The sequence below is a fragment of the Molothrus ater genome, chromosome 20 (assembly GCF_012460135.2).
Source record: "Molothrus ater isolate BHLD 08-10-18 breed brown headed cowbird chromosome 20, BPBGC_Mater_1.1, whole genome shotgun sequence".
NCBI classification, from domain to species: Eukaryota; Metazoa; Chordata; class Aves; order Passeriformes; family Icteridae; genus Molothrus; species Molothrus ater.
The window spans coordinates 9,504,823-9,532,806 of record NC_050497.2 but is presented as its reverse complement, the minus strand read 5'-3'; the positions used below and the strand labels follow the sequence as shown (position 1 = coordinate 9,532,806).

Below are 27,984 nucleotides of genomic sequence, written 5' to 3'. Positions count from 1 at the left end.
TCATTACCGGGACCCCGCCCCCCTTCTCATTACCGGGACCCCGCCCCCTTCTCATTACCGGGACCCCGCCCCCTTCTCGTTACCGGGACCCCGCCCCCTCAGCGCACAGCCAATAGGGCGGAGCCAGGGGGGCGTGGCGCGCGGACATTTTGTTTACATTTTGCCAGTCGCAAAGGGCGCCCTTAGCAACGGCGCGGCGGTTGCTATGGGCGACCGAGTTCTCGCGATATCCCCGCCCGGCGGTCGCTACGGGCGACGCGACTTCTCGCGAGACTCGCGGGAGAGGGCGGAGGCGGCCAAGATGGCGGAGGCGGCGGCGGAGCTGCTGGAGCGGGCGGCGCGGCGGGACGCGGCGCTGGAGGAGCTGCGGGCCCTGCGGGTCGCCGTGCAGGCCGTGCCGCTCGCCGCCCTCCGCTCCCGCCTCGCCGAGCACCACCTGAGGGCGCTCTTTGGCCTCCTCGCTGTCAATGACCGGTGAGCTCTGGCGCGGTGCCGCGGGCCTGCCCGGCCCCGCTGCTGTTCTCCCGGAGCGGGGTGGGGGGGGAGGTCCTGCCGCCTCCCCGGCTCATTCCTGGCCCTCTTTCGTGGGCGGGAGGTGGCACAGCGATGTTCCTCTCCTCAAGGGCTCGCTTTTCTCTCCGTCCCGCCCAGGGAACAGGTGTCCGTGTGTGTTTCCATCCTGGAGAGGCTCCTGCAGGCCCTGGACCCCCTTTACGTGATCCAGAGCCTCAGGGAAGAGCTGCAGAAGGGCCTTTTCCACCCCGATGACTCCGTGAAGATCCTCACCATGTCCCAGGTACAGGCTTTCCTCCAGGAGGAGGGGACGGAGCTCTGGGTTTGTCCCCATCTGCTCTTTGCTGCCTTTGTGATAAAAACAGGAATTGTGTCCTGCACTTGTGCCATTTGGGATAATTACTGTGCACTGTGTATAATGCTTTGTGATATGTCAATAATAATGTTCTAAACTACGTCCTGACAAAAGCAGGTTGTGATTAAAAGTTCTGCCACATGTCCTGGTTAAAGCTTTCCAGGCCAGCAGGTGATGGAAGAATTAAAATCAACAACATTTTGATATTCAGGATATTTTACACTATTGTGGAAACACCAAACAGGCTGTGGGAGCTTGACACTTGCTGCGTTAATTTCAAAGGAGAGGATTGTTGGATGTTGTGGTTTGGGGTGGATTTCTAGAAGTTCAGCTGAGAGCAGCTGCTCAGTGTTGTCCAATTGAGTTTTGATCCAAAAACCTCAATAAATTGTGACTCTGGTTTCTGTTCAGCTGTTCCAGTGCTTGAGTATCCTTACAGTGGGAAGGAATTTGTTCTCATGTCGTTTTCTGTGTCTCTTTGATCAGGTTGGGAGGATTGTTGAGGACTCAGCTGCTGTCCCAGAGATTCTGCACAGCCCTGAGCTGATACAGCAAATCATAAACTGCATTGGTGGGGAGAAAATAGCAGTGGCCAAAGAGGTAAAGGTGCCTTTATTGTCCCATTCCTCTGCCAGCTGAGGTGGTTGGGTGGCAGTAATAATGAGCTGTCATCAGTGAAAAGTGAATTATAATTAGAATTGTCTAGCTGTAGTTAAGTAGTTAATAAAGAACTAATACCATATAATCTTGGATTTTCTTCTCTGTGTGATTTGTTCCTTTTTAATAATGTGAAAAATGCCAGTCACTTGTTTTTAAAATTTTAAAAGTTTAATAGTAATAAAATAGTGATAAAAATAGTAATTCAATTAGAGTAATAATAATTTGGACAATTTGAATTAGGACAGTATGAGATAACAGAAACAAAGAGTTACAGACGGCAGCACAAGCCTGAAAAAGGCCCCACGTTAACAGAGGATTAACCCTTAAAGCAATAACCTGTTGCATATTCACACATCTCATATATGATGCATAAATTCCATTCAAACACAGGATTCTGTCTGGTCAGTGTCAGCTTCTTCCTCTGAATCCTGACGGGAAGAAGTTCGTTTCTCCTGATAATGGAGCAATAAATTCCCTTTCTCTGAAAGATTCAGGTGTGCTGTGGCTGCTATCTCACTGCCAGTCCTTTCTTTAGAAAAAAGTCTCCTACATAGCACAGTTTCTATTTTAACATTTTGTAATAACCTAAAACTACATTTAACACACTACTTAAGGGAATTAATACAGCATTACTTTCTAACACAACACCTGTAATATTCATTTTAATATTTGCGAAAAGCCAATCATAAAACAGGCATTTTTCACAATAACAAGCTCCTGTTTTTGCTTGCAGGCCATCAAATCTCTGTCCAGGATAGCCCAGAGCCAGGAGGGGCTGGAGGCTCTGTTTGGGAGCAGCTTGCTGGGTGACCTGAGGAGGGTCATGGCCACGAGCGATGTCGTTCGCTACAGGGTCTATGAGGTACAGGGCACCTCCTCTGCTGCTCCTGCTCTCAGCCTGGCTTTTACTGCTTTTACATCATTGTTTCTCACTGATTCACCCACTTTCCTTCATGTCTGTGTTGTACCCAAACTAGAAAGGAGTAGGGAGATGACATCATGAGAGCCCCCATGCTGCAATAACTCCTCTTTCTCATTTCTTGGTGTAAAGGTGTGAATTGCTGCTCATTTTCTAATTTGTGGTGCCTAAGGCATCAGAAGGGCTACACAGAATCACTAAAGGCACCAGAAAGTATTTGTTTCTCTGAAAATAGAAGTAAAATAGTTAACTGTAGCCTCTTGACTTATGGATGTGAAGTGCTGCTAAGAGCTTTGGAGAGATGCCAGCTGTCAGTCTTGAGACGTTTGGCAAGGAGGAATAACACAATTTAATCATTCTAGAGCTTAATGGGGATAGCACAGGAGGAGCTGATTGTGAATACAGATCAAATGCATGTGCTGGAAACTTGGAACTCCTTATGAAGTTGCTTCAGGCAGACATTTGGGTTAATGATGAAAATGTGATTAATTCCATATTTAATATATGTAAGGGTAATTAGCACAGAAGATGTATTTGGCTGTTGCAGTGAATTATAATGTTTTTATAAACTGTCCTTTTGCTTTTATTTAGTTAATTGTGGAGATTTCATCAGTGTCAGCAGAGTCTCTGAATTACTGTGCCAGCAGTGGGTTAGTGTCTGAGTTAATTGGGGAGCTGACTGGAGAGGATGTGCTGGTCAGGTATGTTGCTGAGTTTGCTAAGGACATTTCCACCATTGTTAAATCTCTAACAAATGTATTTGTGTGTGTTTCTGTAAAAAGAAAAACGCTGTACCTGCCTCTCCTTAAACTGTCTTGGGTGTCAAACAGTTCATACCTTAATGGAGTGATAATTACCGTGTGTAGCTGCAGCAGAAACACTCAAGCTCTTGCCCAGATCTAAAGCTATGAATGAGCTGAACTATTGGGATCGTTTGGGTTTCTTTGCTAGGCTTGTGTCTTATGGGTGTGGTTTCTTTTTCTTAATCACTGAGTGCTTCGAGCCCCACTCAAACAAACCAAAATCCCTGGGTGTTTTTTCGGTGTTGCAGGGCCACGTGCATCGAGATGGTGACAGCGCTGGCCCACAGCCCCCAGGGCCGGCAGTACCTGGCCCAGCAGGGAGTGATCGACAGGATCTCCAACATCATCCTGGGGGCACAGTCTGACCCCTTCTCCAGCTTCTACCTGCCAGGTGCCGCCTGAATTCCTCCTTGCCAGGCTTTGCTGCTTGGGTTAAATTGGCAGCACTGCCAAGCCTCTCTGCTGAAAGCTCAGGGGAAATTTTGGAAATTAGATTGTCCCTCAGCACTTTTTCAATATCCAGTATTGTACGTATCCAGTCTGAAGGATGTTCCTCAGTAAGATCTGGGCAGGCTGTGCTGTAGCTTTAAAGTTTGTGTTATTGTAGCCTTTTTTAGGAGTACAAACATCATGAATTAAGCAACAGTCAAAATATTTGGCTTGTTGCTTAGTTCTGTCTTTATTTTGAGCTTTTTACCAACACTATTCAGCCTTAATACCACATGTTTAGGAACAAATCAGTCTCACATTAATGTACATTTAATTTTGCCACTGCTGAAGTTGCTGTTTTCCCACTCAATGCTTTTTTTGGTCTTGTTTTCTCAGGATTTGTTAAATTTTTTGGCAATCTGGCTGTTGTGGACAGTCCCCAGCAGATCTGTGAGCGCTACCCTGTCTTTATGGAAAAAGTCTTTGAAATGGCAGAAAGTCAGGATCCAACCATGATTGGAGTGGCTGTGGACACACTGGGAATCCTGGGATCAAATGTGGAAGGCAAACAGGTTTTACAGAAAACCAGTTAGTATCTTCTTTATTTAATAATACTTGATAATATAAGAGTGAATTGGTTTGGGGTGATACAGAAAGGAATTGAAAAAAATATTCACTTACCTAATGAATAAATTTATAATGTAACTGTTGGGTAACTGTATTCCTGTAGAGATCTGGCTGAATTAATTAAAAGCACTTTGTTTTTGTTTTGAAAGGAAGTAGATTTCAAAATCTCTTAAGCAAAATAGGGCACCAGGCCAAGAATGCCCCCACCGAGTTACGGCTCCGGTGCTTGGATGCCATTTCATCCCTGCTTTACTTGCCTGTAAGTTGGGCTTTTTGTCTTTGGTTTTTCTTTGAATCTCCAAGAATGGAATCCTCACACACCTGAGTAACTGTGAGAGACATTTTGCAGCCTCTAGGTTGGGTGGCAGTTGTGCTTTCAGTGTTCTGAGCCACTGATTTACCGGTTTGAAATTGCCTGATTGATTTGCTAAAGGTTTGGGTTTGTTTGTAAGGTGCCAGGTGTTCTGAAATGTTAATAAGAGATGAAATCAAGATTTCATTGATGAGGGAGTGAGAGAAAGCAGGTTCATATCCTTGTGCTCAGAGAGATGGGGCAAACTGCTCCAGTCCCTGTGGTCTTTGGATCCAGGGAACTGAGTTAAGAGTGTAGCTCTAAAGGGGTGATTAAACCATTTGAACACATCCCAAAAACCTGAAAGCTTTTCATAATCCTAATCAAACTCATTTCTGTGATTTATGCAGCCAGACCAGCAGACAGAAGACCTTTTAAGAATGACTGAATCCTGGTTCACATCCTTGTCCAGTCAGCCCCTGGAGCTGTTCAGGAGCATCAGCACTCAGCCATTCCCTGATCTCCACTGTGGGGCTCTACGGGTGTTTACTGTGAGTGCTTTTGGTTTGAAACATCAGGGGGGGACTTGTGGTGCCATTCAGTCTCAGATTTATTTATTTCTTTAAAGTGAAGGAATTCAGCTTCTAGTTGAAGTGGTCAGAAAAAGTCCTTTTTCCTCAGGCCCCACTTGGCTTCCCGTTTTAAATGATGCAGCAGACACATCATGTCTGTAATGCTAATTTTTTAATAAATTGGAGAGGGGGGGGAAAAAGGCAAGAGCTGTGCTCTAAGGTGCTGCCTCTCTAGCAGAGGCACTGCTGTGATAATTCCCTCAAAACTTTGAAGATAAGCTCTGAGCTCTACTTGTTCTCCAGTGTTAAACCCTGCTGCTTGATTTGAGTGGTGGTTTCTTTCTTAATTTCTCCTGTTCCTTGTCCTGTACTAAAACCCTACTGTGTAACTGCTTTTTTAAAAATGTTCCCCCCACCTCTCACATCTTTTGTCTTCCTGTTCAGGCCATTGCAAATCAGCCATGGGCCCAGAAGCTGATGCTGAGCAGCCCAGGGTTTGTGGAGTACGTTATGGACAGATCTGTGGAGCCTGACAAAGCTTCAAAGGATGCAAAATACGAACTGGTGAAGGCCCTGGTGAACTCCAAAACCATTGCAGAGATCTTTGGCAATCAGTACTACCTGAGGCTCAGGGCTTACCTGCTCGAGGGCCCCTATTATGTTAAAGCAGCTTCTACTACAGCTGTGGAAGGAGCAGAATAATGTCCTTGGTGTCTGGGGTGCCCCTCTTGCAGAACACAGTCCTGGCACAGGTGTTGAGGTACAAGGTGTAAAAACTCTCCACACTGGAGGTGTCTCTTTAAAGGAGTGTGAAGATATTTTGACTCTATTTGGAGTGAGTCAGGAGAGTAAATTAAAGGTTGTTTGGTATTTCCCCCTAAAATGTCATGGCAGAAGTTCCCTGTGTGCTTCATGAGGCAGGTAACCCAGGTGAGCACTTAGCAGCTGCTGACTGTGTTTTATTTGGCAGAATTTATCAGTGTTTGTTTAAATTGTTCTTGGGTCTGGATTTTCTATTGTGTTTTATCAGTAGGTTACAGTTCAGTTAAAAAAAAAAACCCACCAAAACACCTCAAGGTTTGTAACCTCAGATGCTGCCATAATTTATATTCTTTTTTAATTCCTTTTTTTACCTGCCAGAGTTGGCACTTGCATGGAGCACTGTGTTCTGTCAGAATCCTGTTGCTGAGTAAGTGACACTGTCCACATGAGGGAGTATGGACTGGATTCTCTTGTTTTCAACTTGCTGGATGTGAGTCTTGCTGGAATAAATAATCCTAAATATTGTTTACATTTTCTGCTGAGGATTTAAAAAGAAAAAAAAGAAGATTTTAGCCCTTTTAAAAACAAATCATTGCACTCTGTAGGGATCAAACCCACCAGGGAGCTTTGTGTCCCTGGTTGGCCGTGCTGTGGGGTGGCAGCTCAGTTTAGTGGCTGGAGCACTACAAGGCTTCTTCAGAACCAAATCTTGAATTGTTTACACTATTTTTTAACAGAGAGAGAATTTTTTAAAGTGTTGAAGAAATGTGGTATTTTAGTTACCTGAGTTAGATCATTGAAAGGGATAAGAACATGGAGCTCTTGTGTGAAGGGAGTGGATGAAGTGGGAGTATGGAAATGTGGCATCTTAGGAAGTTGGAATCTTCTTTTGAAGACGTCAGAGCTGTGGCAGGGAATCAGGAGTGGCTGGGCTCTCCATGGCATGTGGTGTGTCTTTGCCCATAAACAGACCACAGGCTACTTCCTATCAAAGCTTTGTATTCTTTTTGTTGAGGCAGAGCAGAATAAAACAAGAAATTACTGAGAATAAAACAAGAAATTACTGCTCTGGGGCTTCTTTCAGTCAAGTGTGACCTGTGGGGAGTCCTGCCCCCGTGTCCCTGTGCTGCCAGGGGAAGCAGCAGGGTCTGTCCTGCAGGAGCTGTGGCTTTGCCTGTGGGAGGTGGAGGTGCAGCTGGCATTGCCTGCCAAAAATTGCTGCCAGGAGAGCTCAGAGGAGCTGGGGGAGATCCCTTTATGTTTGCTAAGCTGTCTAAATGCAGGTGAGGTGCCTTGTTGCCCAAGATGTCCCTGAGTTGTCATCCTGCATCCCAATGCTGCTGCTTTTACCCTAAATGTGCCCAATAAAGATCTGCCAGTGAGAAATGCACTGCAGTGTCTCATGGAGCTTCATGGATCCTGCATCCAGCAAACACATGAAGGCACTAAAAAGGAAATAAAGGAATGCACAAGTCCTTAGCTTGCTCTTGTTCTGGGCAGTTCAGCTCTGTTATTTTAGGTGGCTTTGTGTGCTGGTGCCTCTGTACGAGCCATATGCTGAAATGTCAGTAAAAGAAATCAATATATAAACCTGTTCTGCAATTCATGAGCCTCTTCCATGTGTGTTTTCAGCTGGTGCTTTTGAAGGCTACTCTGTGTACTGAGTATTTAGCATCTGCTTTGCATGGTAGATTTGCCAAAGACAATATTTTAGAATGTGCAGAGATGCCAAACAAGGGGATTTTTTTATGTATACACATATGCTTTATTTTGTTGAGCTTTGAGCTCAGAGTTGATTGATTAATTGATCACTTTCCCCTTATTACTCAGAGGCAGTTCCCTGGCCATGCTGTACATTGCCATATGGATTACATGCTGCTGCTGTATCTGATATAAATGACAATTTTGAAGTGTGTTGTTTTTGTCACCCCCCCCCCTTAAAGTAACAGGTGGAAATAATTGAGGAAAACCACAAAATGGAATGCTGGAGAACTGAGGTAACATGCTGAACATTTGGTTTAAAAAACCCAAAAATCCCAAACCAAACCTTGTAATTTGATGGATGTTAACAAACAGCATTACTTGAGGAATTTCCATGATGGCTCAGTGTCTGTTCCTGCTGGAGCTGCTCTGTTTCTCTCTGAACCAGCCTGCTCAAAACCAGCTCCTTTTGTGGATGGAAAGCTTCCCCTTTGTTCCAGAATTCTTTGGAAGCAGGTGATGCCTCACTCATATAAAAAAGGAGTTTTGAAGACTCAAAAATCTGAAAAACCATGGATATAGACAAGTCTGTTGGAATACTCTTTTTTACTTCCATGCATGCACTTGTAGGTACTTAGAGAGGCAGAGGACATCCAGTTCTGCTCTGTCACCCTGTAACAGTGAGAATTCATTTGCTGCAGAAGGGAAAAGAGCAAACTTTGGGAGGGCATCCTTTGTACTGAGTGTTAACAGGATAACACAGCTGATGAAAGAAAATCCAGCCTCTTCTTGCAGGAGTTAAACATTAATTGACAAAATGAAGGAGCTCATTTTTTATCCTATCCAAGTTGAACTGTTTGAACTTATCAATGTAGGTCAGAACCTTGCAGGACACCAGGCTGTAGTAGGTTTCCAGTAAGGAACAATCCTCCCCATCGCTCGTTTCCTTCCAGTCCTTAAATAGCTCGTCCTCTCTCATGTCAGAAGAGGTGAAAATGAATTTATAGCAGCAGGGGTTGTAGCTGATGTGCTTGTCCCCAGCGAAGCGGGAGCTGTGCCTGGCACTGATGCCAGCCCTCTTGGCACAGATCCCTACAAAGGCAGCGGGGGGCAGTGCCAGGGGCACCTCCCTGGCAGCCACGAAAACCTTGCGAGCCACGTCCTGGGACATGAGGAAAGCGCTGCCGTGGCAGAAATCCGGGTAGAACTCCTGGGGGTACTGATGGACGGGGACAAAGCCGGGGCTCTGGGGGTCCCTGTCAGGCACTGCACGGTGAACCACCCTGCCCAGGTAGATGTCCTCCTGCTGGGTTAAGCTCAGCAGGTACCCAGCCAGGCTGGGAACACCCACAAACACGTCCTGGGCTGTGTGAAGGATGTACCTGGCACGGGGACAGGAAATCACCGTCCACTCCACGCTCATCAGCATCTTCTGTGTCTGTGTCTGGGGGGAATCGAGGAAACTGCCTTCAATCATGTCTCTGTGCCTTTGGGCCTCCTCCTGGATCTCCAGCTGGGTGCTTGCTGAGGCTGCCTTCCCTACAGCAAACACAGTGAGCACCCTGTAACCCCTGGAGGCCGAGCTGTTGCCCCAGGTCTGCCTGATGGCGTCGCGCCTTGTCCTGTTCTCCGGGCTGCTGCAGACAACAATGAGCAGAAATATCTCCTGGTTGGAGCAGGTCACTGCACTGCTGCTGGTGTAAGAGAGGTTGGCCTTCAGAGGATCCAGATCCAGCTTCCTGGCCCTGTCCCTGATTTCCAGAGCCTTTGCATCGGTGTAAGAGAGAGGCAGGGAGTGCAGGAAGTATTGCTCCAGTAAATCTGCCCCAAAGAGCAGCACGTGGAAGAGCAGCACGTTGCAGAGGATGAAGCACCACTGGTGTGTGCGGAGCCTGCAGAGCGTCAGCTGGGGAACAGCAACGTGGACACTGAATTCTGCTGCCTCTCAACCCAGAGGATTTCCCTCAGTTTACAATATAGCCATGCAAAGCAATCACAGCCCCTAGACCGTGGTCTTTGTATTATTAGTGAGGCTTTTTTTCTCCTAGAAACTTAAGAAATCTACTGGAGGCACAGTGAGATCCCAAACTGAGAAGGATGTTACCGTGTTGGAAGCTCCTCTCTGTGCATCCATGTGTGGAAATACTGAAATATAACTTAGCTATGAATAATTTTTGACTATTTTTAACCTGTTACTGAAGGCTTGAGGTGCCCCTTAATAAGTCCTTGAAGGAGAACTTTTACTATTTGGCCTGACACTGCCCTATGAGAGCTGTCAGGGTTAGAATCCAGAGGGAAAGGCCGGGTTGGATGGGGCTTGGAGCAACATGGGAAAGTAGAAGGGAGTGGAATGCAATGATCTTTAAGGTCCCTTCCACCCCCAATCCTGTGAAAGCTGTGAGGGGCTGCAGCACTTACCTGCATGGTGCTGGGAGCTGTCCCTGCAGCAGAGGCTCTCAGGGCAGTGTCTCCTGGCTCTGGCTGTATCTGGGTCTGCAGGATCCAGTTACTGCCCAGTACCTGCAGCCTGTGGCTTCCACCCTACCTGCCTGGGCACGGGAAAGATGATCCCCAAGGCTGATCATGTTGCAGGCACATAAAACACAAAGCTAACAAAACCCTGGCCTTGCCCTTCTTTAATTTCTGGCACTCTGAGGAATAAGTGAAGCAAATGCTGGGGCTCACTTGCTCAGAGGAAGCCCCTGGTACTGCTGAGTCCTTGACCTGCTGGCCCTGGGCGTTGTGTTTGTCACAGCTGTGCCATTGTGCTGTTGGTCCCCCAGTCTGAGGCAGTTGCTGGGCTCTCTGCATCTCCTGAGCTGGAGCTTTGGGGTGGGAACTTGTGGGTTTGCCTTGTGTGGGGTGACAGAGGCCACCCCGAGGCCGTGGGTGCTGCTGGGCCCTGGGGCTCTCCTGGGCAGGCTCTGCCTTGGGCTGCTCCATGTGTTGCTGTTGGCTCAGCCCTGGCTGTGCTGGAGCCACGGGGGCTGGGGAGCCACAGGGGCCTGGAAGTGCTGCAGGGGGAAGTGCCAAAGACACCACAAACAGGATGGAGCTGTCAGCAGGGGACAGTTGGCTTTGGCAGTGGGGCTGGGGAGCACTGAGGGGAGAGGGGCTTTGGGATCCCGGCAGGGCAGGGTTGGGTGCTGGCAATGCTGCTGTTTGAGGGGAGGGTTGGGGTGCTCAGCCTCGTGGGAGCTCCAGCCTCCTTGGGAGAGCAGGGAGATCATGGTTTCTTTTTAATTCTGAGATTTCTCAGAGGTCAGGGTGCGTTTCTGTTCTGCATCCTTGGGTGAAAGGAGAGCACAGTGCTGCTCTGGTTTGTCTTGGCTGGACCATTGCAAGGCTCCCTGCAGCATCCTCAGGGCAGCCTGGATTAGCCCAATGTCCCAGGGATATGGAGAAGAGCTTTGATTTCTGCCTTGAGGGGTCCAGGGTTAATCCCCAGCTCTGGCTGAGCTGCTCAGCTCTCCCAGCTGTGTTGATAGAGGGAACAGAGGAATTACAGAAGCAGCCAGGTTCCCAAAATCTGCTCACAGCTTAGAAGTGCATCTTACCCCACTGAAAAACCCCAAAACACTCACACTGTGCAAGTCCCAGTGTGGATTTCTGCTTCAGGCTCTCCAAAAAGAGGGAAAACTTCCCCAGGGCTCATGTGGCAGCTGGGCCACAGCTTCATCCAGCCCAGCCTCACACTCTGCAGTCCTCACAGAAGTTGTGCTTTGAAGCTGGGTGAGCTGTCAGCACGGGAAGTGTCAGTTAAATGTGTGCCCTGAAATAAAAGGCTAATAAGGGAAATTTTTTTCATGTACAATAATTCAGCCCTGCAACTCCAGATACCCATTCTGGGGGAAAAAAAAAAATCCTTCTTTGAAGATATTCTGTCTCCAGCTGAATAATTTAATTAGCAAATAAATACCAGCGTTTGAAACATCTTACATTAAAAATGGAATATCTTTAGACTAATAAAATAATAGTAATAATAAGCCCCACGTGTGTATCATCCCTGCTGCAATTAGGCCCAGCGTGGTGCTGGCAGCCCTGCTGAAGCCATTCCTTTAGCACTGCTCTGTGGTGGCAGCAGCACCTTTGACACCCAATATATAAAATTAACACTCCTCAACCCCAGCCAGGGCACAGGCAGCTCCTGGATGTGGGTTTTTATTTATCCTGGTGGAGTCCCACTGGGAGAAAGCTGAGGAGCAGCAAGGCAAGGACTGCTGAGGGGGAAAATGAGGGAGTCCCTGAGCTCCAGGAGGTTTGCCTGGGGGTGATCCCTCCATCACCTCTAGCCCCAGGTTTCAGGCAAACACAACACCAGCAGCTCACGTGTGACCTTATCTCACTTTTCAGGAGGGTGAAGTGAAGCTCGTTTGGGGAATCTTCACTCCCAGGGAGATCCAGGAGTTTCCTGGAGAGGAATGAATGCAGGACCCTGGAATGGCTGCAGTCAGGTCAGTGGGGATGGGAGCCCTGTTCCTAAGCTGCATTGAGACCCTGCATAGTCCTGGGGGTGTAAATTAGGCAGTCAACCAGGAGAGCAGATTTTCCTGAGCCACAGGGCTGGAATTTGCTGTCTGTGAGATGTTTTCACATTTTCATTAAATTTTATGCCCATGAAAAGCCTCATTACAGGAGCAGGGATGTAACACTGAGCAGCTTGAGCTGTCCTAAAGCTGTGAGTGCTCAGACTGAAGGATGTTTGTGTTTGTTTTTTGGAGAGCACTTATTTTGTGATACCCAAAGGTCAAAGCAGAGCTGCCAGGAGGGTGGTGGGAGATGCTGTTGAGCAGGAGGAGCTCAGGGCAGGCAGTGGGTGCTGCAGGGGAGCAGCCCAACCTGCAGCTCCTTAAAGCATCTAAAGCCTCCTGGCTTCCCTCCCAGTGCTGGGAACATTTGGAAGGGGGAGCAGAGCCTGGCTTCCCTCAGCTCTGCTCCACTTCACTTTGTGAAAATGCGAAGGCTTTGGATGACGCAGCGTTCTCAGGAGATGGAGCAGGAGAGGGGGGATGGATGGGACTGATGGGTGGGGAAAATCCAGTGAAAATCAGGTTTCCCAATATGAATTTGTTCAAATGTGCAAGCTTGAGCTCAGCCTGCCCTAGATGCTCTTCTGGGCATCCTCTCTGTGCCCACCATGGTGCCCATGATGCTCTCAGGCTCTTCCCAAAGCCAGCTTGATCCCCACAGGCAGGTTTGCAAATTTTTACTTGCTGCCTCCTGCTCCAGGGCCAGCTCAGAACCCCTCTAGGAACCCCCCTGGCACAACATCCCTTTCCACAAGGCTTTCCCTGTGCTCTCAAGGATTCGCTTGTCTGATTCTAGGGCTCAGAGATGCCCCTTGTCAGCCCAGCAGTCCCCAGCCAGGATGCTCTGGGAGCACCAAGCACTCCCAGGTTTCCAGAGTGTTTTGGATGCTGCACAAAGGATCCCCTTTATTCCAACCTGCCTTTTGCAGCTTCACCAGCACGCACAGACCTGAGAGCACGAGGGGCTGCAGAGGGACCTGTCTGGTTTTTAATAACAGCATCAGTTGCAATAAATAGAGATGGCTGTTTAGGTCTTAGTCACCTAATAGCAATGTTTGTGCTTGAAGACATGATTCAGCTCTTGCAGGCAGTTCTTCACCTCACATTCTCCATGGGGTTTGGGAAATGATGGAAGAAGAGGCTTTGTAAGAGTTCTACAGTGTGTGTTTCACTTGTCATTTGATATTTAATGTCCCTTTGGGCATTAAATAAAAGTAGGAAGCTGAAAACCGAGCCAGCAAACCTGAGCACTGACACAGCAGACAAACATCTCTGTGGCTCCCAATGTGCAGATGAAGGTGTCTTTGCTTCTGATTTAATGGCTCAGCTGATGAGACTAAATCCATGTCTTTATAGCCAAGCTTCCTGCATTCTTCTTTTTGTTTTGCATACATCAGTCTAGGAGTTACAGAGCTCTCTCCTTTTTTATGGTAAGTTTGATTATTCCTTCTTGAGATTACTGACAGCTTTGACAATTCCCTACCTCTGCATTCCTGGGTAACATTCCTGGGTAACGACAGCCTCAGCCCCCTGTGTGTTCTGCAAGTGCTGCACTCAGCCTCGGGAACACTGAGTTTAACAAGAGCTGAGTGGAAGGAGCAAAACTTGTGTGAAACGCTGAGTTGTGAGGCCACAGGGCCGAGCAGGTTCCCCAAGGGCTCTCCCTGCCAAGATGTCAACTTGACACTAAAGCTGCTTACTTTGCAGTGGGCCTGAAGTTTCCTTGTTGTTATTAATTCTCAGACTGTGCCATGTGAGTTGCTTTTTCGATGGTTTTTTGGTGCTTTTTGCCTTGTCCTTTCATTCCCTGCAGGCTGTATCTGTGCCTGGCAAATGGAGATTCTCACGAAATTCATTTGACACGCACAACATCCGCAGCGTCGGAGTCTCGGCTCGGGCTCTGCTCTGATTAAATTCACTCCACGCTCTGACAACATTTCCAGCTGGGAGCAGATCTGGTGTTGCTGTTCCTGACGCCTGTGGCTGCTCTGCCCTGCACTGGGCATTTCTCCTGCGAGAAATGGGAGAAGTTTCAGCTGGAGCATTTCTCCTGGGCACCTCCTTGCCCTGGGGTGATGCACCCAAAAAGGCAAAGCTTGCCCAAGGTCGTGGGGGGAAACAGGAGCTGGATGCAGCTCCTGGGGCTCAAGTGATGCCCCAGCCCACCCTCTCCAGGGGCTGGGTGGATCCAGCTGTGCTCCCGGTGGTGCCCCAGGGCTGGGGAGGGGCTGCAGCCCCCCAGGCATGGCCGAGGCTCCCGCTGGTGGGGCTGTGCCCATCGCCCTCCTGGCAGGGGTTATCAGGGGGTGCAGCAGGACAGGGACCCCCCTGACACGAACCCCTGGAGCCCTGTGCATCGCTGGACACGATGATGTGCTCTGTGCATGACGACTTTCTCTCGCTCCTGCCTCTGACTCATCCCACTGGTGCCTCCCACAGGTTTATTTATTGTTCTCCCAGACGCAGGAACAGCAGAGTTGAGTCTCCCTGCCCTGTGCCAGGCCCCTCCTCGGGCAGCTGGGCTGGGATCTGTCAGAGCAGCCTTCAGCAGGGCCTTCCCCTGCTCCCAGCCCTGGGGGTTCTCAGACAGGGGCTTTGCCTTCCCTGGGAGCCCCCCTGTGCTGCCCCCCGAGCCTGGAGAGCAGAGAGCAGAGAGCTCTGTGTTCACACACAGCTCCCAGCTGTGGAAACAGCACTCAGGGTGTGCTGCTCATCCCCTGCCCGGGCAGAGAGCAGCTCCGGCTGAGAGAGTGCTGTCCTGCCCAGGGGCTGGCAGGAATGTTGGGGTGCAGCCCCTTGCAGTGTGTGCTCTCCTGCTCAGGGAATGTTGGGGTGCTCAGGGGCTCCCCAGCTGAGCTGTTGGGACTGAGGGAATCAGGACAGCAGCCCTGTAGTAGGAGGTACATGAAATCTTTATTAGTTGTGTTTTGTGACAATGTCTGTTGGGAAATGAGGACTTGCAGCATCAATAGCATTGTGGGGAGTGCTGCAGCTGGGGGCAGGAAGGACCAGCTCAGCCCCATGCCCCAGAATTCTGAATGACACCTTTGCTGAGGGCACTGCCCTGCCTTTCTCTCTTGGTTTCAGGGGTGCAGGGAATTGCTCTGTGCTGGAGCTGGGTGCTGTCCCCATGCCCAGAGCTCTTTCCTCGGGCAGGATGCCACCAGATTGCTCAGCTTGTCCCTGTGGTGGCATGAGCAGCTGCTTGTGGTGGGACTGGGGTGGCACCAGTGTCAGGGGCAGGCAGAACCAGTCCCACTCTGCCATTCAAACTCCAGCGTTTGGATGGGGATGTCCTCTTCTTCTGGCTCTTTCTCTTTCATTTTTCATTTTTCTCAGCATCTGACTGTTTTAAATAATTCCTCCCCCACGCCTGTGTTATCACCCAGCATGTCAATACGCTGCTGTGCCACCCACCCCTCTCCTCGCCGAGCTGCACGTTGACACTTTGCACCAGATAATGTGAGGCAATTAGTGAATGGAGAATAACCTTCCCACTTCAAAGCAGGATGGGCTGGGAAGCATCACACGGGTGGATTGCACGGGGAGCATTAATTGCTTTTCTCTCCAGTGACTCCTGGTGTAGGAGAGTCCATATGGAGAGAGAGGAGGAGGAAGAGATGCTGCGGGAGAAACAAAGTCTGCGGTGCTGGGGAGAAGCGCAGAGCCCAGCGCATCCGAGCGGGGGCACTTCCCTCTGATCCGAGGGCTGTGGCACGGCGGGGGCAGCGGATCCGCCTCGTGCCCGTGGATCCCACGGGCCCGTGCGAGGGTGGGGGACCCGGGCTCAGCGGGTCGGAGGGAAACCAAAGCTCTGTGAGCAGCGGGACCCCAGCATGGCTGGTGTCACCTTGCCTGGGTGGCACTGAAGCGCTCGGGTGACTGAGGTGGCGCTTTGCACAAAGCACGAGTGGCTGCGTGGCCGCTGTGGGAGCAGTTCCTTTATTGGGGTATCTGCTCACCAGCGCAGCGCCGGGATCCCCAAAAATGGCACCACAGCGAGTTACCCAGTGCCCACACAACGGCCTGGGCTCGGAGAGAGGAACGAAGAAAAAGGCAAAAAGGAGTGGAGTGGAGCCGAGCGGGGGCAGAACGCGCTGCCTGTGCCGGGGGCGCTCAGTGGAACCTGCTCGGAGCCACTCACAACTGCGAGGGGACGCGGCCTTGGGGCACCTCACATTTGGCCACATCATTGCTGGTGGCACCTCCTGGCACATGGGGCTGAACTTGGCCGGGAGGCACCTTGGAGCCCATCCCGTTAACCCTTTCCTGGAGGCGGCCGGCTCGTTTCCAGGCTGCCCGCGCTGTGCCTGGCTCGGGGCCATTCCCCAGCGGGGCCGTGTTTTTGCAGCAGGGCCCCCCGGGAGGATCAACGCTGCCGGCCCGGCCGCGCAGCACGGCGCAGGAATGGCCGGGGCTTGGCCGCGCTGTTGGCTTTCCGCACAACCCCGAGCGAGGCGCAGCAGCGCTCAACACAAATATTTGTGTGGGTAGTGGAAAAAAAAAATCCGACCAAATAAAAAAAAAAAAAAAAGGAAATAAAAAAGAAAAGAAAGGAAAGGAAAAAGGAGAAGAGAGGAGAAAGGAAAGGAAGAAAGGAAAGGAAAAAGGGGAAGGGAGGAGAAAGGAAAGGGAAAATGACGGGGAAAAGAGAGGGGAAAAGGAGAGAAAAAGGAAAATAAAGCAAGCAAGCCGCCCGAAGGTCGTGCTGACAGAGGCCAGAGGCGAAGGGACGCGGCCCGGGTTGCTGTCCCAGCCCGGGGGTGGCGGGGGCCGGGGCGCGGCCGGCGGAGGCAGCTCCGGGGGAGGAGGCGAGCGCGGCCGCCGGTGCGCGTTGGGCAGAGCCCGGCCCCGCCCGGTGCGGCCCCGCCCCGCCGGTCCCGCCCTTCCCCGCTCATCCCGCACCTGTTGCCGCCCGCTCCCCGCCGCGCTCCCCGCGGAGCCGCCCGGCCCCGGCATGCGGAGCTCCCGAGCGGCCCGCGGGCTGCCGCGGCGGCGGCTGCGGGGCGCGCCGTGATGGGCGGCGGGCAGCGGCCCCGGCAGCGGCCCCGGGACGGCGGCGCTGGCTCTGCCCGCGGCCGGCAGCCCCCGGCCCGCGCCCCCGGCTCTGCCCCGCCTCGGCGCTCCGATGCCGTTCTCGGGCGAGGAGCGGAGCCTGCAGGGGATCTACAAACCGGCCGAGGGGCGGCCCGTGCGCTCCGAGTGCTACACCAACCGCTCCTTCGTCTACGACGATGGCAGCGCCCACAGGTACCGGGGCTGGGGAGGGTCCCCGGGGCTGCCGCCGTGGGGAGCAGCGGGGCCGCTGCAGCGCGGAGCAGCCGGAGCAGCCCCTTCCCCTCCCGGGGCAGCCCCTTCCCCTCTCGGGGCGGGCGGGACGGCCGGTGGGACCCCCGTGCCCCGTCCCCTTCGCTCTCCCCGTGCCCCGAGCCTGCAGCAAAGTTTCTGCGGCACTCGCAGCCCCGGCCGGGTCCCTGTGCATGCCCCTGTGGGCAGCGCCTCCGGAATGGGCAGTCGGGAGCTGCCTGGGGATGGGGAAGGGGCGCTTGGAGACCCCCGAGCAGTCCCATCCCTCGTGGGAAGAGCGTCCGTGCTGATCCCTCTGGGGGTGCTCCGGAGGGTGAGGGCTCGGCAGGGCTCGGCTGGGCCCTGGAGCCACCCCAAAGCCAAGGGGCACCCAGGAAAAGGCTGCATTCCTGTAGGTGCTGCCCAGCCCCTGCTCCATTTCTGGGCTGGTTTTGTGCCAAAGCTGCCATGTCCAGTGTGAGGGAGGGGCTGCTGTGTGGAGGGGAAGAGCTGCTTGAGATCAGGGGGACTCAGTGCCGCCGTCCTCTTGTGCCTGGCAGCAGCACCTGTTCCTCACAAGTGGTCCTTGCCAAAGTATCCCCGTTTTTCCTGAAAAAATGCTGTGTATTATCATTGTTCTGGTTAAATTTACTCGTGTGGCTCTTCTGACTGTCACACTCATCCCGTGCCAGCTGAAGTGTGCAGATGAGTCGTGTGTATCAATTCGTGTTTGCCAGATTAGGACCTTAGCTGGGTTTGTGCCCTGGGCTGCCCAGCTGGGATTTTTTATGCCTTCATCTGCTCGCCATGATTTAGGGAAATGATCTTTTATTTCTAAAAACCTAAATGAAAAAAGAAGGAGCACACTGTTCTTTAACTCTCAGTACATTGCCACTGAGGTGGGAAATTAATAAAATAATTGAATGTTGTTTTTTTAGGGTTGAGACCCTCATTACCTTCTCTCTGTCAGTGACACAATGTCCAAGGCTCCGTGGTGCCTCAGGACCCCCATTCTGGGTGACACCGTTGGGTTATTTTGGGCATAGCAGGGTGGCTGCAGAGCACAGCGCTTTCCCCGGCCCTCAAACTGCCTCATTTTGCAGCTGTGCTTGATGTGTCTGCAGAAATGCCACCCTTGAGGGGGTTCTTGTGTCTGTGAAGATCAGGGATGGGGTTGGAGACAGCAGCTCCTGGAGATTTCCAACCTCAGCATTAGGGGAAGATGAGGAGTTGCTCCTCATTACTGACACCACAGCCCTGCTAGGGATGATTTATCCTCACCTAATGCACTAAAAATCCTTGCCCAGAGATCCTCCTGCCTGTCTCTTTCAATCTGGACAGAGGAACTTTGTTCCCTATTATTGCTCTGCAGCTCGATGTGTTCCTAACCCCCTCAGGCTCCGGAGAGGTTGAAATGCCATTGCTTGTCTTGCCTGCCCTTGTGCTCAGCCCTTTGCTGCCCTTCTGGAGATATTAAACAATCTGCCTGGAGCCCTCAGGACTCTGCAGCTTCCCCAGCTCCAGCTCGGAGCAGACTGGTGTCTAATGCACTTTTCCAGAGCTGATCAGCTGGAGAAACTCAATTGTTAGAGACAGGCTAAAGAGAAAGGGCAGAGCAGGCAATGAGCACCATTAGACCATCCCAGGGGGCCCTGCCTGCTCTGCTCTTTGCTTTCCTCCTCTGCAGCTTGGGCTGGGGGCACAAATCCTGTCACAAATGGTCACCCACGTTTAACCACCTGCTGCCTCCCAGCCCCTGCCTGCTGCAAGGGCTTCTCCCTCACCTCCCATGGGTTTCCCCTCCTCTCCAGGTGGGGTTTGTGCACAGCCCCAGGGCGGAGCAGGGCTCTGCAGCCCAACACCATCTCCTTGTGTGCTTGCAGGTGTGAGGGCACACAGGCAGAGCTGTCACCAGAGATGTGTGTGAGGGATGTGAGAGCCAGGGTAGAGCAGCAAAGATGCAGAACACATCCACTGAACCTTCTGCTGAGTGCTCAGGGGACCTCAGCTGGGCTGACCCTGCTGAAATAAGTGGGAAACTCAATTATCCCTTCACTTAGCAAATCTAGAGCTGGCTTAAAAGCTGTTAAAGAGAAATTCTGTCTGCTCGGTTTCCTGAGAGTGGAGAAGTGCGTGGAAATGTCTGTGAGCTTCCTCCTGGCCCTCTCCATAAAGGGACAGTGATCCTGAAAGTCCCTCCCAGGTGGAAAGCAAAGGGTTAATTGTAAAAGCACTTGAGAGTTTGCTTGGAGAGTAAATACACATTTCTGGCACCCGGAGGGTACAAAGAGCCTAAATTTCGCTGTCCTCTGTCGTGGGAAATGTGGGTGAATGTTTGCACAAGGATCCGGCCTGTCACTTCGGGGAGCTCAGGATTTCCCCCGCCTGCCCATGTACGGGCACGGTGATGGATGGGCAGCCAGATGGAAGAACTCACACAAAAATATCCTGCCCGAGGCCGGGGGCCGGCGGGAGAGGCAGGGATGGGCGGGAGCAGGTTCAGATTTCCGTCCTCCTGCTCCCATGGCTCGGCTGAGCAGGAGCGGCCGGAGGGAGCGCCCGGGGCTGCCTGGAGCTGCTGCTGGGGGGCCCATGGCTCTGCCCTAGACGTACGTGCCTTTTCTCCTGTCTGCTCTTTGGGGGATCTGTGGTGGCTGCTGCTGTTTGCAGGCCGTGGGAGCAGGGGTTTGGGAGCGGGGCGTGCAGGGGAGGGGAGTCCTGGCTGCTCCGGTGCAGAGAGGCTGAGCTTAGGGCTGGACAGAGCAAACTGCCAGCCTCGGGGTGTTCCTGTGGGATGGCAGCTCCAGGGGGCTCTGCTCGGTCCCACCTGGCTGGGACAGGGCTTTTGGCCCTAAAATTCACAGCAGGATTTGGAGAAGTGGCAGCCAGGTTAAAAATGCCCATAAGGGACCTTCTGCCACTCTGGTTAAAGCCTCTGCCTGAGTCCAAGGGCAGGAGAAAAGAAAAAAAAAGCACTGATTAAATGGGATTCTTGCTAAGTGTGAGCACTCATCCAGGTCCAGAATGGCTCTCCTGCTCATCTTTTGATGAATCCAAGGAACTGTCTCAGTTTAGCACAAGGATGGTCCCTGCAGCTGACAGCCTGTTGTTGTCTCTTAAGTTTTCATTTTTCTGCAAAATGGATGAGAAGATGCTTCTTTGGCAGGGCTTCCACTGACCCAGGCTCTGTAGCTAATTAGTAATCAATTCCTCCAGGCATGATTACTAGCTTGGACATTTGTCAGCTTCCAGAAAGTCAGCCATGTGGATTGCAACAGCAACTGTTGCTCTGGCTGCCCATGGGCATCCGGGCCTTGCTGTTCCAGGAGAAATTGCAATGGGGAGCCCTAAAACACAGGGCCAAACATCCTGTGTTTTCAGGGTGTTTATGTGGCAGAGATGAGATGGAATTCTGCTCTTGTTCCCTTCAGATGGTTAGGAAAGGGAAGTGGGAGGCTCTGGACTGCTGCAGGGGAGCACCCACCAGCACACCTGGCTCAGTGGGAAGAGGTTTTGGGAGCCTTCCCCACCATTCTGTCCATAAAAGGAGCCCAAGTGTGCTGAATGTCCTCCTCAGGAGCTGCCCTGGGGCTCTGGCATGGCCATGTCACCCTTCACTGGAGAACAGCAAAGTAGGTCACTGCCTGTGCTCAGGGCTCTTTCTGCTCTGCAAAAATATTTACAGCATCTCTCTGGATCCTGCCCGTCCTGCAGCAGCGACCTCTCCCTGACCCCACGCCTCGTTCCCGAGTGCTGCACGCAATTTGTTTTGGAGCCTTGAGCGTTTCTCTTGCATCCCTGCCAGGCTGGGCTGGAGTGGGGAACATCTCATTCATCCTTCTCATGAATCAGCCAGGCCAGGAGCCAGGAGAGCTCCGAGCTCAGGTGCCCCTGCCCTGCTGTCCCCTGGCAGCGCCTGGTGACACAAACTGCAGCAGGGGAGCTCTGGAGGGAGCTGGGGAAGGAATTGTTCCCTGTGAGGGTGGGGAGGGTGCCCAGAGCAGCCCCTGGGTCCCTGGCAGTGCCCAAGGCCAGGCTGGATGGGGTGGGAGCAGCCTGGCACAGTGGGAGGTGTCCCTGCCCTTGGGAATGAGGGGATTTAGGGTCCTTCCAGCCCAAACCGTTGTGGCAGGGACTGAGGGCAGGAGGGAGCAGCCCCTCCCAGGGCTGGAGGCTGTGCCAGTGGCTGTGCCAGCCTGGTGGATTCCCTGAGCATTCGCCTGTCCCCTCCTGAAGCCATTGGCACTTTCTGCTCCCACAAGGGATGGGAGCCCTGTGCTGTGACAGAACATGCTGCTGCTCCTTCGAGCTGCTGCCTTCCCTGAGCTCCGGCAGCTCCTGTGATGCTCCTGCTCCCTGGTTGTCCTCTCTGGTTTTATCTGCTTTTCATCACGTCCCTCTCCAGGCTGGAGACTCCTCCTGGTCTATTTGGCCTTGCCTTGCACAAATCACTTTATAATCCACAGTCACCTCTGGTGCCCTTCTCTGTGCTGTTTCAGCTCTGAGGAGGGGAGCCAGGAGGGTGTGTGACTCCATGGTGAGCTTGTCTGGAATAAAAATCCTTCCCTAAAATTTGGGGTTTTGATCACCTCTGAGAGGGGTTGGCTTTGTGGCATCTTCTGCTGTGGCTGGCTCTTTCCTGAGTGTTGATTTGCAGAGCTCTCTGTGTGCAGGAAGATGATTGCTCCCCTCTCCCTTTGGATCAGTTGGAATTTATTGATGCTAATTTTTGTCTGACATTTTATCACGAGGTCGGTCAGTGCCACAGGATCTTCCTGTTTGCAGTCTGGTTTTGGTTTGACTATAGTGCATAATTTGCAGTCATCCCCATCCCCTCTGAAGCCCTGCAGTCCTGAAGAGCCTGGTGGGACCCCACTGATGTTTGCTTCAGTGCTCCCCTTCTGTTTGTCTCCTGCCTTCCAATCTCCCTTCATCCCATCACGTCCTGGCCCGGCAGGTGTGGTGACAAACCTGCCTCTGGGGGCTTATTTCTGCAAGACTTTGTGGTTTTCAACAGAGTGAAGAGACTCTTCCTCCTCCCACATCCCTCTATTATTTTCTGCTTCCATAGCAGGGACTGTTCTGCAGGAGTCTGGAGCATAAAGAAGTTTTGTCCCTCCATGCTCCAACCCTTGCTGCTTGTAGCAGCTTGGGGCTGGGCAGAGGGAGGATTTTCCCAACAGTTCATTAGCAAGAATTAGCACTTTCCCCATCTTGCAGACTTTTTATTTTCACATGAGCCTGAAAGCTGCTGACAAATGTGGCTGAGGATGTCATGGCTTGGGGTGAGGGGAGTGAGATACTGCCAGGATTGTGTCCCTTGGGATGGCACAGGCAAGAGGGGAGGCTTGGCCATTGGCTCTCAGGAACAGCTCTGGAGGTCATGGCAAGGGAATTAGTTGAATAATCTGTTTAGGTTTAAGATCTGTGGTGGTTGGTTGGCGTGGATCATGAGCCTGGTGTTGTCCCTGCAGCACCCTGTTATGAAAGGCTGGGTGGTTTTCCTGAGGAATCTGGTGTGCACAGCCTACAAAATTCCCAGTGGGACTGGCAGGGCCTCCCTGAGGGAATATTTCTCCAGCAGTGAGTCCTGGTTCCTTCATCTCTTGAGCACTGGGGTTGACTGAGCTTTTAGAAGAATTTGTGTGTGCTCCCAGGCCACCCTACAAACCCAGGAGGAGAAAGGGGTGATGTCCTTGCTGGGAAGGGCTGGACACTGGAAATCTGCTCCTCAGCAAAGAGCTCCCACAGCAGAGAGGGCCTGATGCAGTCCACAAATAGCCTGGAGAGGGCTGAGTCAGGAATTTCCTGGCAGGGCTGGTGACCTTGGCTCTGCAGGCTGGGTCTGCTCTGGGTCTGCCCCTTCTCCCGAGGCTGCTCCTGGAGGAGATGCTGGGAATGAGCCCTGGGAGCCCAGGGACATGGGCTGGGAGCAGAGCTGTGTCCTCAGGCAAGCACGCTTGGGATGTTGTGCTGCAAGTGCTCCGCTGAGCTAATTTGCATTTGATTTGCATATTTACAGAGTAGAATAGGCTGGTTGCAAGTCACAGAATCACAGAAGGGTTTGGGCTGAAGGAACCTTAGAGGTCCTGCAGTTCCAGCCCCCTGCCATGGCAGGGAGCCTTCCACAGCCCAGGCTGGCTCCAGCAGACCTTGCACTACTCCAGGTTGGTTTTTCTTGTTAAAGAGATGAGGAGGCCCCAGCCCAGGCCTGAGGAGGGGGAGCTGCTCCCCTCACCTGCCAGGAGCCCAGGATGGGCAGGATGAGCTTTCCCTCCCTCCTTTTCCCCAGAGTTATTTGGGCTTTGCAGTCCCCAGGGACACCAGTATGGCCTGTTTGCCTTTGTGCCTGCTGGGAACCAGCTCTGCCCTTCCAGACAGGATGCTCTGGACTGAGGGGATGCCTGTGGCTCACTCCCACTGGATCTCTGCCCCCCTGGCAGGACCAGCGCTGGAAAATTGCTCTGGGGCTGGGGATGCTGAGCTGCCTCTGCCACTCACGTGCTGCTGTGGTATCAAAGAAAAGGGAAAGAGGTTTCTCTGTGGGGCTGTGCCTCCTGTGAGCCTGTCACACACAATGCTGTGTGCTGCAGGCCAGAAGGGATGGGGAGGTGTGGGGCTCGATTGCTGAGGCAGGGCTGTCTAACGAGGAATGTGGCTCTGGACCTGGAAGGTACAATTTCTACTTCTATCTTCTGGAAAATAGCATTTGCCAGCGGGGGAAAGGCTTGTGGAGCTTTGCACTGACTCACTCTTCCTGTTCATTTTCCACGTGAAACACACAAAATGCTAATTTCTGTGTGAGGCCTGTGGTGCTAAATTGCCTGTGCTTGTTGGATGGATGGATTTGTCACAGGGCTCAGCTGCTCTGCACAAGTTCTGAGCAACAGCAGCTCCTGACGTGGACAGTCCAGCTGTCTGTGGGGATGGGAACTGGGATGCAGGAATTTAATCCGGGAGACTTTGCACATTGTGAGTGTGTGTAGAGATGGGTGAGGGTGTGCTCTGCAGGTCTGTACCCAAACCAGGGCTGGAGCCAAAGCTGCTCAGGCTGCAGGAACGATGGCTTGGGTTGGGATGGGCCTCTTCACATCCTCAGAGCTCCTCAAACTCTTTGAATCAGGTCTCAAACCCACCATGGGCCACTGTGGCACCTCTGAGGAGGGACAGGGGATGAGGGCCTGGGGCTCGTCCTCAACAAGGCAAGAGAGGGCCAGCAGTGACCTGGCTGCTGCTCACAGAGAGAGGAGGTGTTGGCAGAGAAATCAGCTCTGAAATGAGCACCCAGACCCTGCCATGGGGCTGTCCCTGCAGGGCTGGCAGGGGGATGTGCTGCCTCCCAGCCTGGCTCCAGGGACCAAACCCGGGTCCCCACACGTTGCAGCCACTAGGAGACCCCGCAGGGATGTCACTCAGAGGGGAAAGAAGCCCCAAACCACCAAGAGAGGGGAGAACAACTGTAACCTGGTAACCAGAAGAGCTGTGGGAGGAGAAACAAACACCAGATGATTGTATATATTTAAATAACTATAGGAAAAGAAGGGGCAGCGTTTCCTGTGTGCCTTGGCTCCCTGGAGAGGCTCGGGGAGCCTGGTGCTGGCTGAGGATGGATCAGGGTGCAGGACCAGGCTCTGCAGCCATGGCTGGGTCAGGGGAGACAGGACATGGAAGCCCTTGCTGTCCTGGGGCTCTGGAGAGGTGTCTGAGCCCCTGAGTGCAGTCCAGATACTCATCCTATGATGGTCTGGGCCAGCGAAGAGCAGCTGGAGGCTCCTGCCCAGCCAGTGCCCATTTCCTGCCCAGAGCTTGGGCTGTGCCAGCAGACTGTGTCCTGTGTTGGTGCCAACAGCGAAAGGTCAGGCCCTGTGTGTGATTCTGCTGCCCTGTTTCAGCCAGGGATTGTCCTTTCCGTGCCCTCAGAGGTGACAGGAGGCACAGCAACAGCTGCCTGGCTGCTGCAGGGGCTGCTGGCTCCCAGCTGTGAGGGGGCTTTGCCTGAGGAGGGGGTGTTGGTGCTGGACACGGGGTGCTCCCATTCCTGGCAGCACATCCAGGCTCCCTGGCCATGCTCCTGGGGAAGGATGGACTTGGAACAGATGGTGCCAGCAGGGCCTGCTGCCTCTGGCTCCTTTTGCAGCTTGGAGTGGGAGAGGAGAGCTTCAGGCTGGAGGTTATGCAAGAACCTGCCCCAAATGTGGGTGCACCTGCTCTGTTTGCACAGCCCTGCCAGCAGAAGGAGAAGATCTCCTCCAGTAATTCTGGTGCTGACGGAGCAGAGGTGTCCCTGAGAGCTCTGGGGCTCCTGAAGGTGCCTGGCAGGTCTGGGCAGCTCCATCCCACAGCAGTGTGGGCTCTGTGGTGGCCCTGCTGGTTTGGGACTGGTTTGTGGTGGGAAGCAGGAAGGTGCCCTGTGGTTTTTGGGGTGTGCGAGGAAGCAGAGCAGGAACTCAGGGTTGTGTCCTTCCTCTTTTTGACAGACATAGCTGCAAATAATAATGGAAATCCTAATCTCTATTACGAGAAGCTCCCTGCCTGTGGATTTTCCTGTGAGCCAGAGCTGCCTCTTGGATCTGGGGAGCTCCAGGAGTGCGTGGCCCTGCAGAGCCACCCCAAGCTCCTCCTGGGCTCTCTCTGGTTCTGTGCTGGCATTTCCAGCCCAGGGCAGGAGGAGGCTGAGCCCAGCCCAGGCTCAGGGAAGGATGGAGGGAACTGAGGCAGGCGCGGCTCTGGGCTGTGTGCGCCGAACCAGGCAGGGCTGGCTCTGGGTCTGGCTGGGTCACACAGGGCTCACGAGGCTGGGAAGGGCCCTGTCCCCTCCCCAGGGAGCTGCCCAGGCTGGGAGGGAGACGCTGCTGTAGCTGAGAGTGAGGAGTGTGGAGGTTTCCATATGCTGATGGCAGCACGCTGTTTTAGTGGTACAGGGTTCTGGAGGAAGGAAGGAAAGGGATGATAAAAATAAAGCTGCAGATCTGTATTTAGCTATAAACCACTCCAGGATTTTTTTTTTTTGGTAGTATTTGAAGACTATGCAATAAATGAGCTTGTTCATGATTTTTTTATTTTGTACCACTACAGCTTTGAAGAAGTAGCCAGGTTGCTGTGGCATTTCCATAGCTCAGGATCCCTGTGTTTGGGAGGAGAGGTTGTAAATCCTCTGTGCCAGTGTCAGGGGATTTGTGTGCTGTGCAGGAGCATTTTTGTCCAAGACATCAATGTACACTATCTCAAAGTCACTGTGCAATTGATAAAGACATCATGACAAACAAGCAAATGCAACATTTCATGTAGTGAGGCTTCATCCAGAATAAACAAATGTGCCAAAATTTTAAAATTCTGAATGATTTTGTATGCAAGAGTAAGAAAAAATGCATTCAAAGTGTAGCTGTTACTGCCAATGGGAGAAGAAGCTCAGATGCAAATAGCAAAAATTGTGTTTCCAGAGCTACTGATATAATTGGATTTTACTACAGATTCTAAGTGCTGATAAAGGACAGTGGTGAATATTTGCTTTGTTTCATGACGTGACACATGATCTGAGGCCAGGAGAGATGGATTAATTGAGTTGGAAAAGAATCACGTGGAAATAAAAAAAACCAAACAGCACCCAAACCCCAAGAGATGTGTTTGATATCCAGGAGAAGGGCTGGGAACAGCTGTGAGCATCCACAGCTCCCACAGTGGGCAGGGTGAGGATGGCCCTGCCTGCCCAGGAGCTGTGGGTAAAGCTGCCCTTTCCACATGGCAGGCAGTGTGCCCAGGGCTGTGCAGCTCAGCACTCCTTTAAACAGGCACTGGATAACCCCTGGAGAGCACTGGGTGTGACAGTCTCCTTCAAACACAACTGCAGTCACTCCCATTTGGAGCCAGGCACCTGCCTCCCCGCTTTAAACCGTGGTTATGAGAAGAGGGTGGATAATTTTTAAAAATTGCGTTTTCTCACGCTGAAATTTGCCTTTCAGAGTGCTGTCCTGATGGCCTAGAAACAGCCCGCTTTTGGCCTCATTTATCATAGTTAAGCTCCAAGAGGAAAGGACTTAATTGTGGCTTTCTTTTTCTCTCTTTTTTTTTTGTGCTTAATGTTAGATCGTCCTTTGCAACACGAGCTGGAGGTGGTCAGCAAACCTCAGTGTTTATATCAGTGGATCCAGAGGGAGTGCTTGAGTTGACAGGAGCTTGGTTTGATTTATCCTGAAGACCAAGTTTTGGATCAATGAGTAGCATAGAATAACCTCCCCAGTGCCCAGGGCCCTGCACAGATGCATTAGTCAGTGCAGAGCCCTGGCTGCTCTGTGCATATGGCAGCTGAAAGGAGCTGAGCAGCTCTGGGGGGGACAGAATTAAGTGGCAAATAACAGCAGTGAGAACCATCTGAAGCGCTGAGGGCGGGCTGGGCTGTGTGCTGGGGCTGTGCTCAGCAGAAATTCTGAAATCCTGCATGCTGACTGCTCTTCTGGAAACTCGGGAGCAGCAGCTGAGCAGGGCTTTGGATCTGCTCAGCTAGGAGCTATTTACAGGGCTGTGAGGTGGTGGGGAGAG

General features: G+C 52.3%; 3 protein-coding genes across 3 annotated transcripts in view; 2 read left to right on the top strand and 1 right to left on the bottom strand.

Moving 5' to 3' along the window:
- The first annotated feature begins 278 nt into the window (after window positions 1-278).
- On the top strand, window positions 279-7,842 carry PSMD5 (proteasome 26S subunit, non-ATPase 5). Its single transcript, XM_036394030.2, has 10 exons — window positions 279-474; window positions 652-796; window positions 1,355-1,468; window positions 2,262-2,390; window positions 3,039-3,148; window positions 3,499-3,641; window positions 4,076-4,267; window positions 4,456-4,565; window positions 5,009-5,149; window positions 5,615-7,842. The coding sequence occupies exons 1-10, from the start codon at window positions 302-304 to the stop codon at window positions 5,870-5,872; spliced, it is 1,515 nt and encodes a 504-aa protein (XP_036249923.1). The 5' UTR covers window positions 279-301; the 3' UTR covers window positions 5,873-7,842.
- Window positions 7,843-8,438: 596 nt separating this feature from the next.
- On the bottom strand, window positions 8,439-17,121 carry B3GALT9 (beta-1,3-galactosyltransferase 9). Its single transcript, XM_036394210.1, has 2 exons — window positions 16,876-17,121; window positions 8,439-9,539 (listed from the first exon to the last, which is right to left on the bottom strand). The coding sequence occupies exons 1-2, from the start codon at window positions 17,119-17,121 to the stop codon at window positions 8,439-8,441; spliced, it is 1,347 nt and encodes a 448-aa protein (XP_036250103.1).
- A 152-nt stretch (window positions 17,122-17,273) lies between these two features.
- Window positions 17,274-27,984, top strand: part of KCNT1 (potassium sodium-activated channel subfamily T member 1) — a 79,485-nt gene continuing 68,774 nt past the window's right edge. The window contains 1 exon segment of the mRNA XM_036393659.2: window positions 17,274-17,412. Coding sequence (XP_036249552.1) covers window positions 17,291-17,412 — 122 coding nt within the window. The 5' untranslated portion in view covers window positions 17,274-17,290.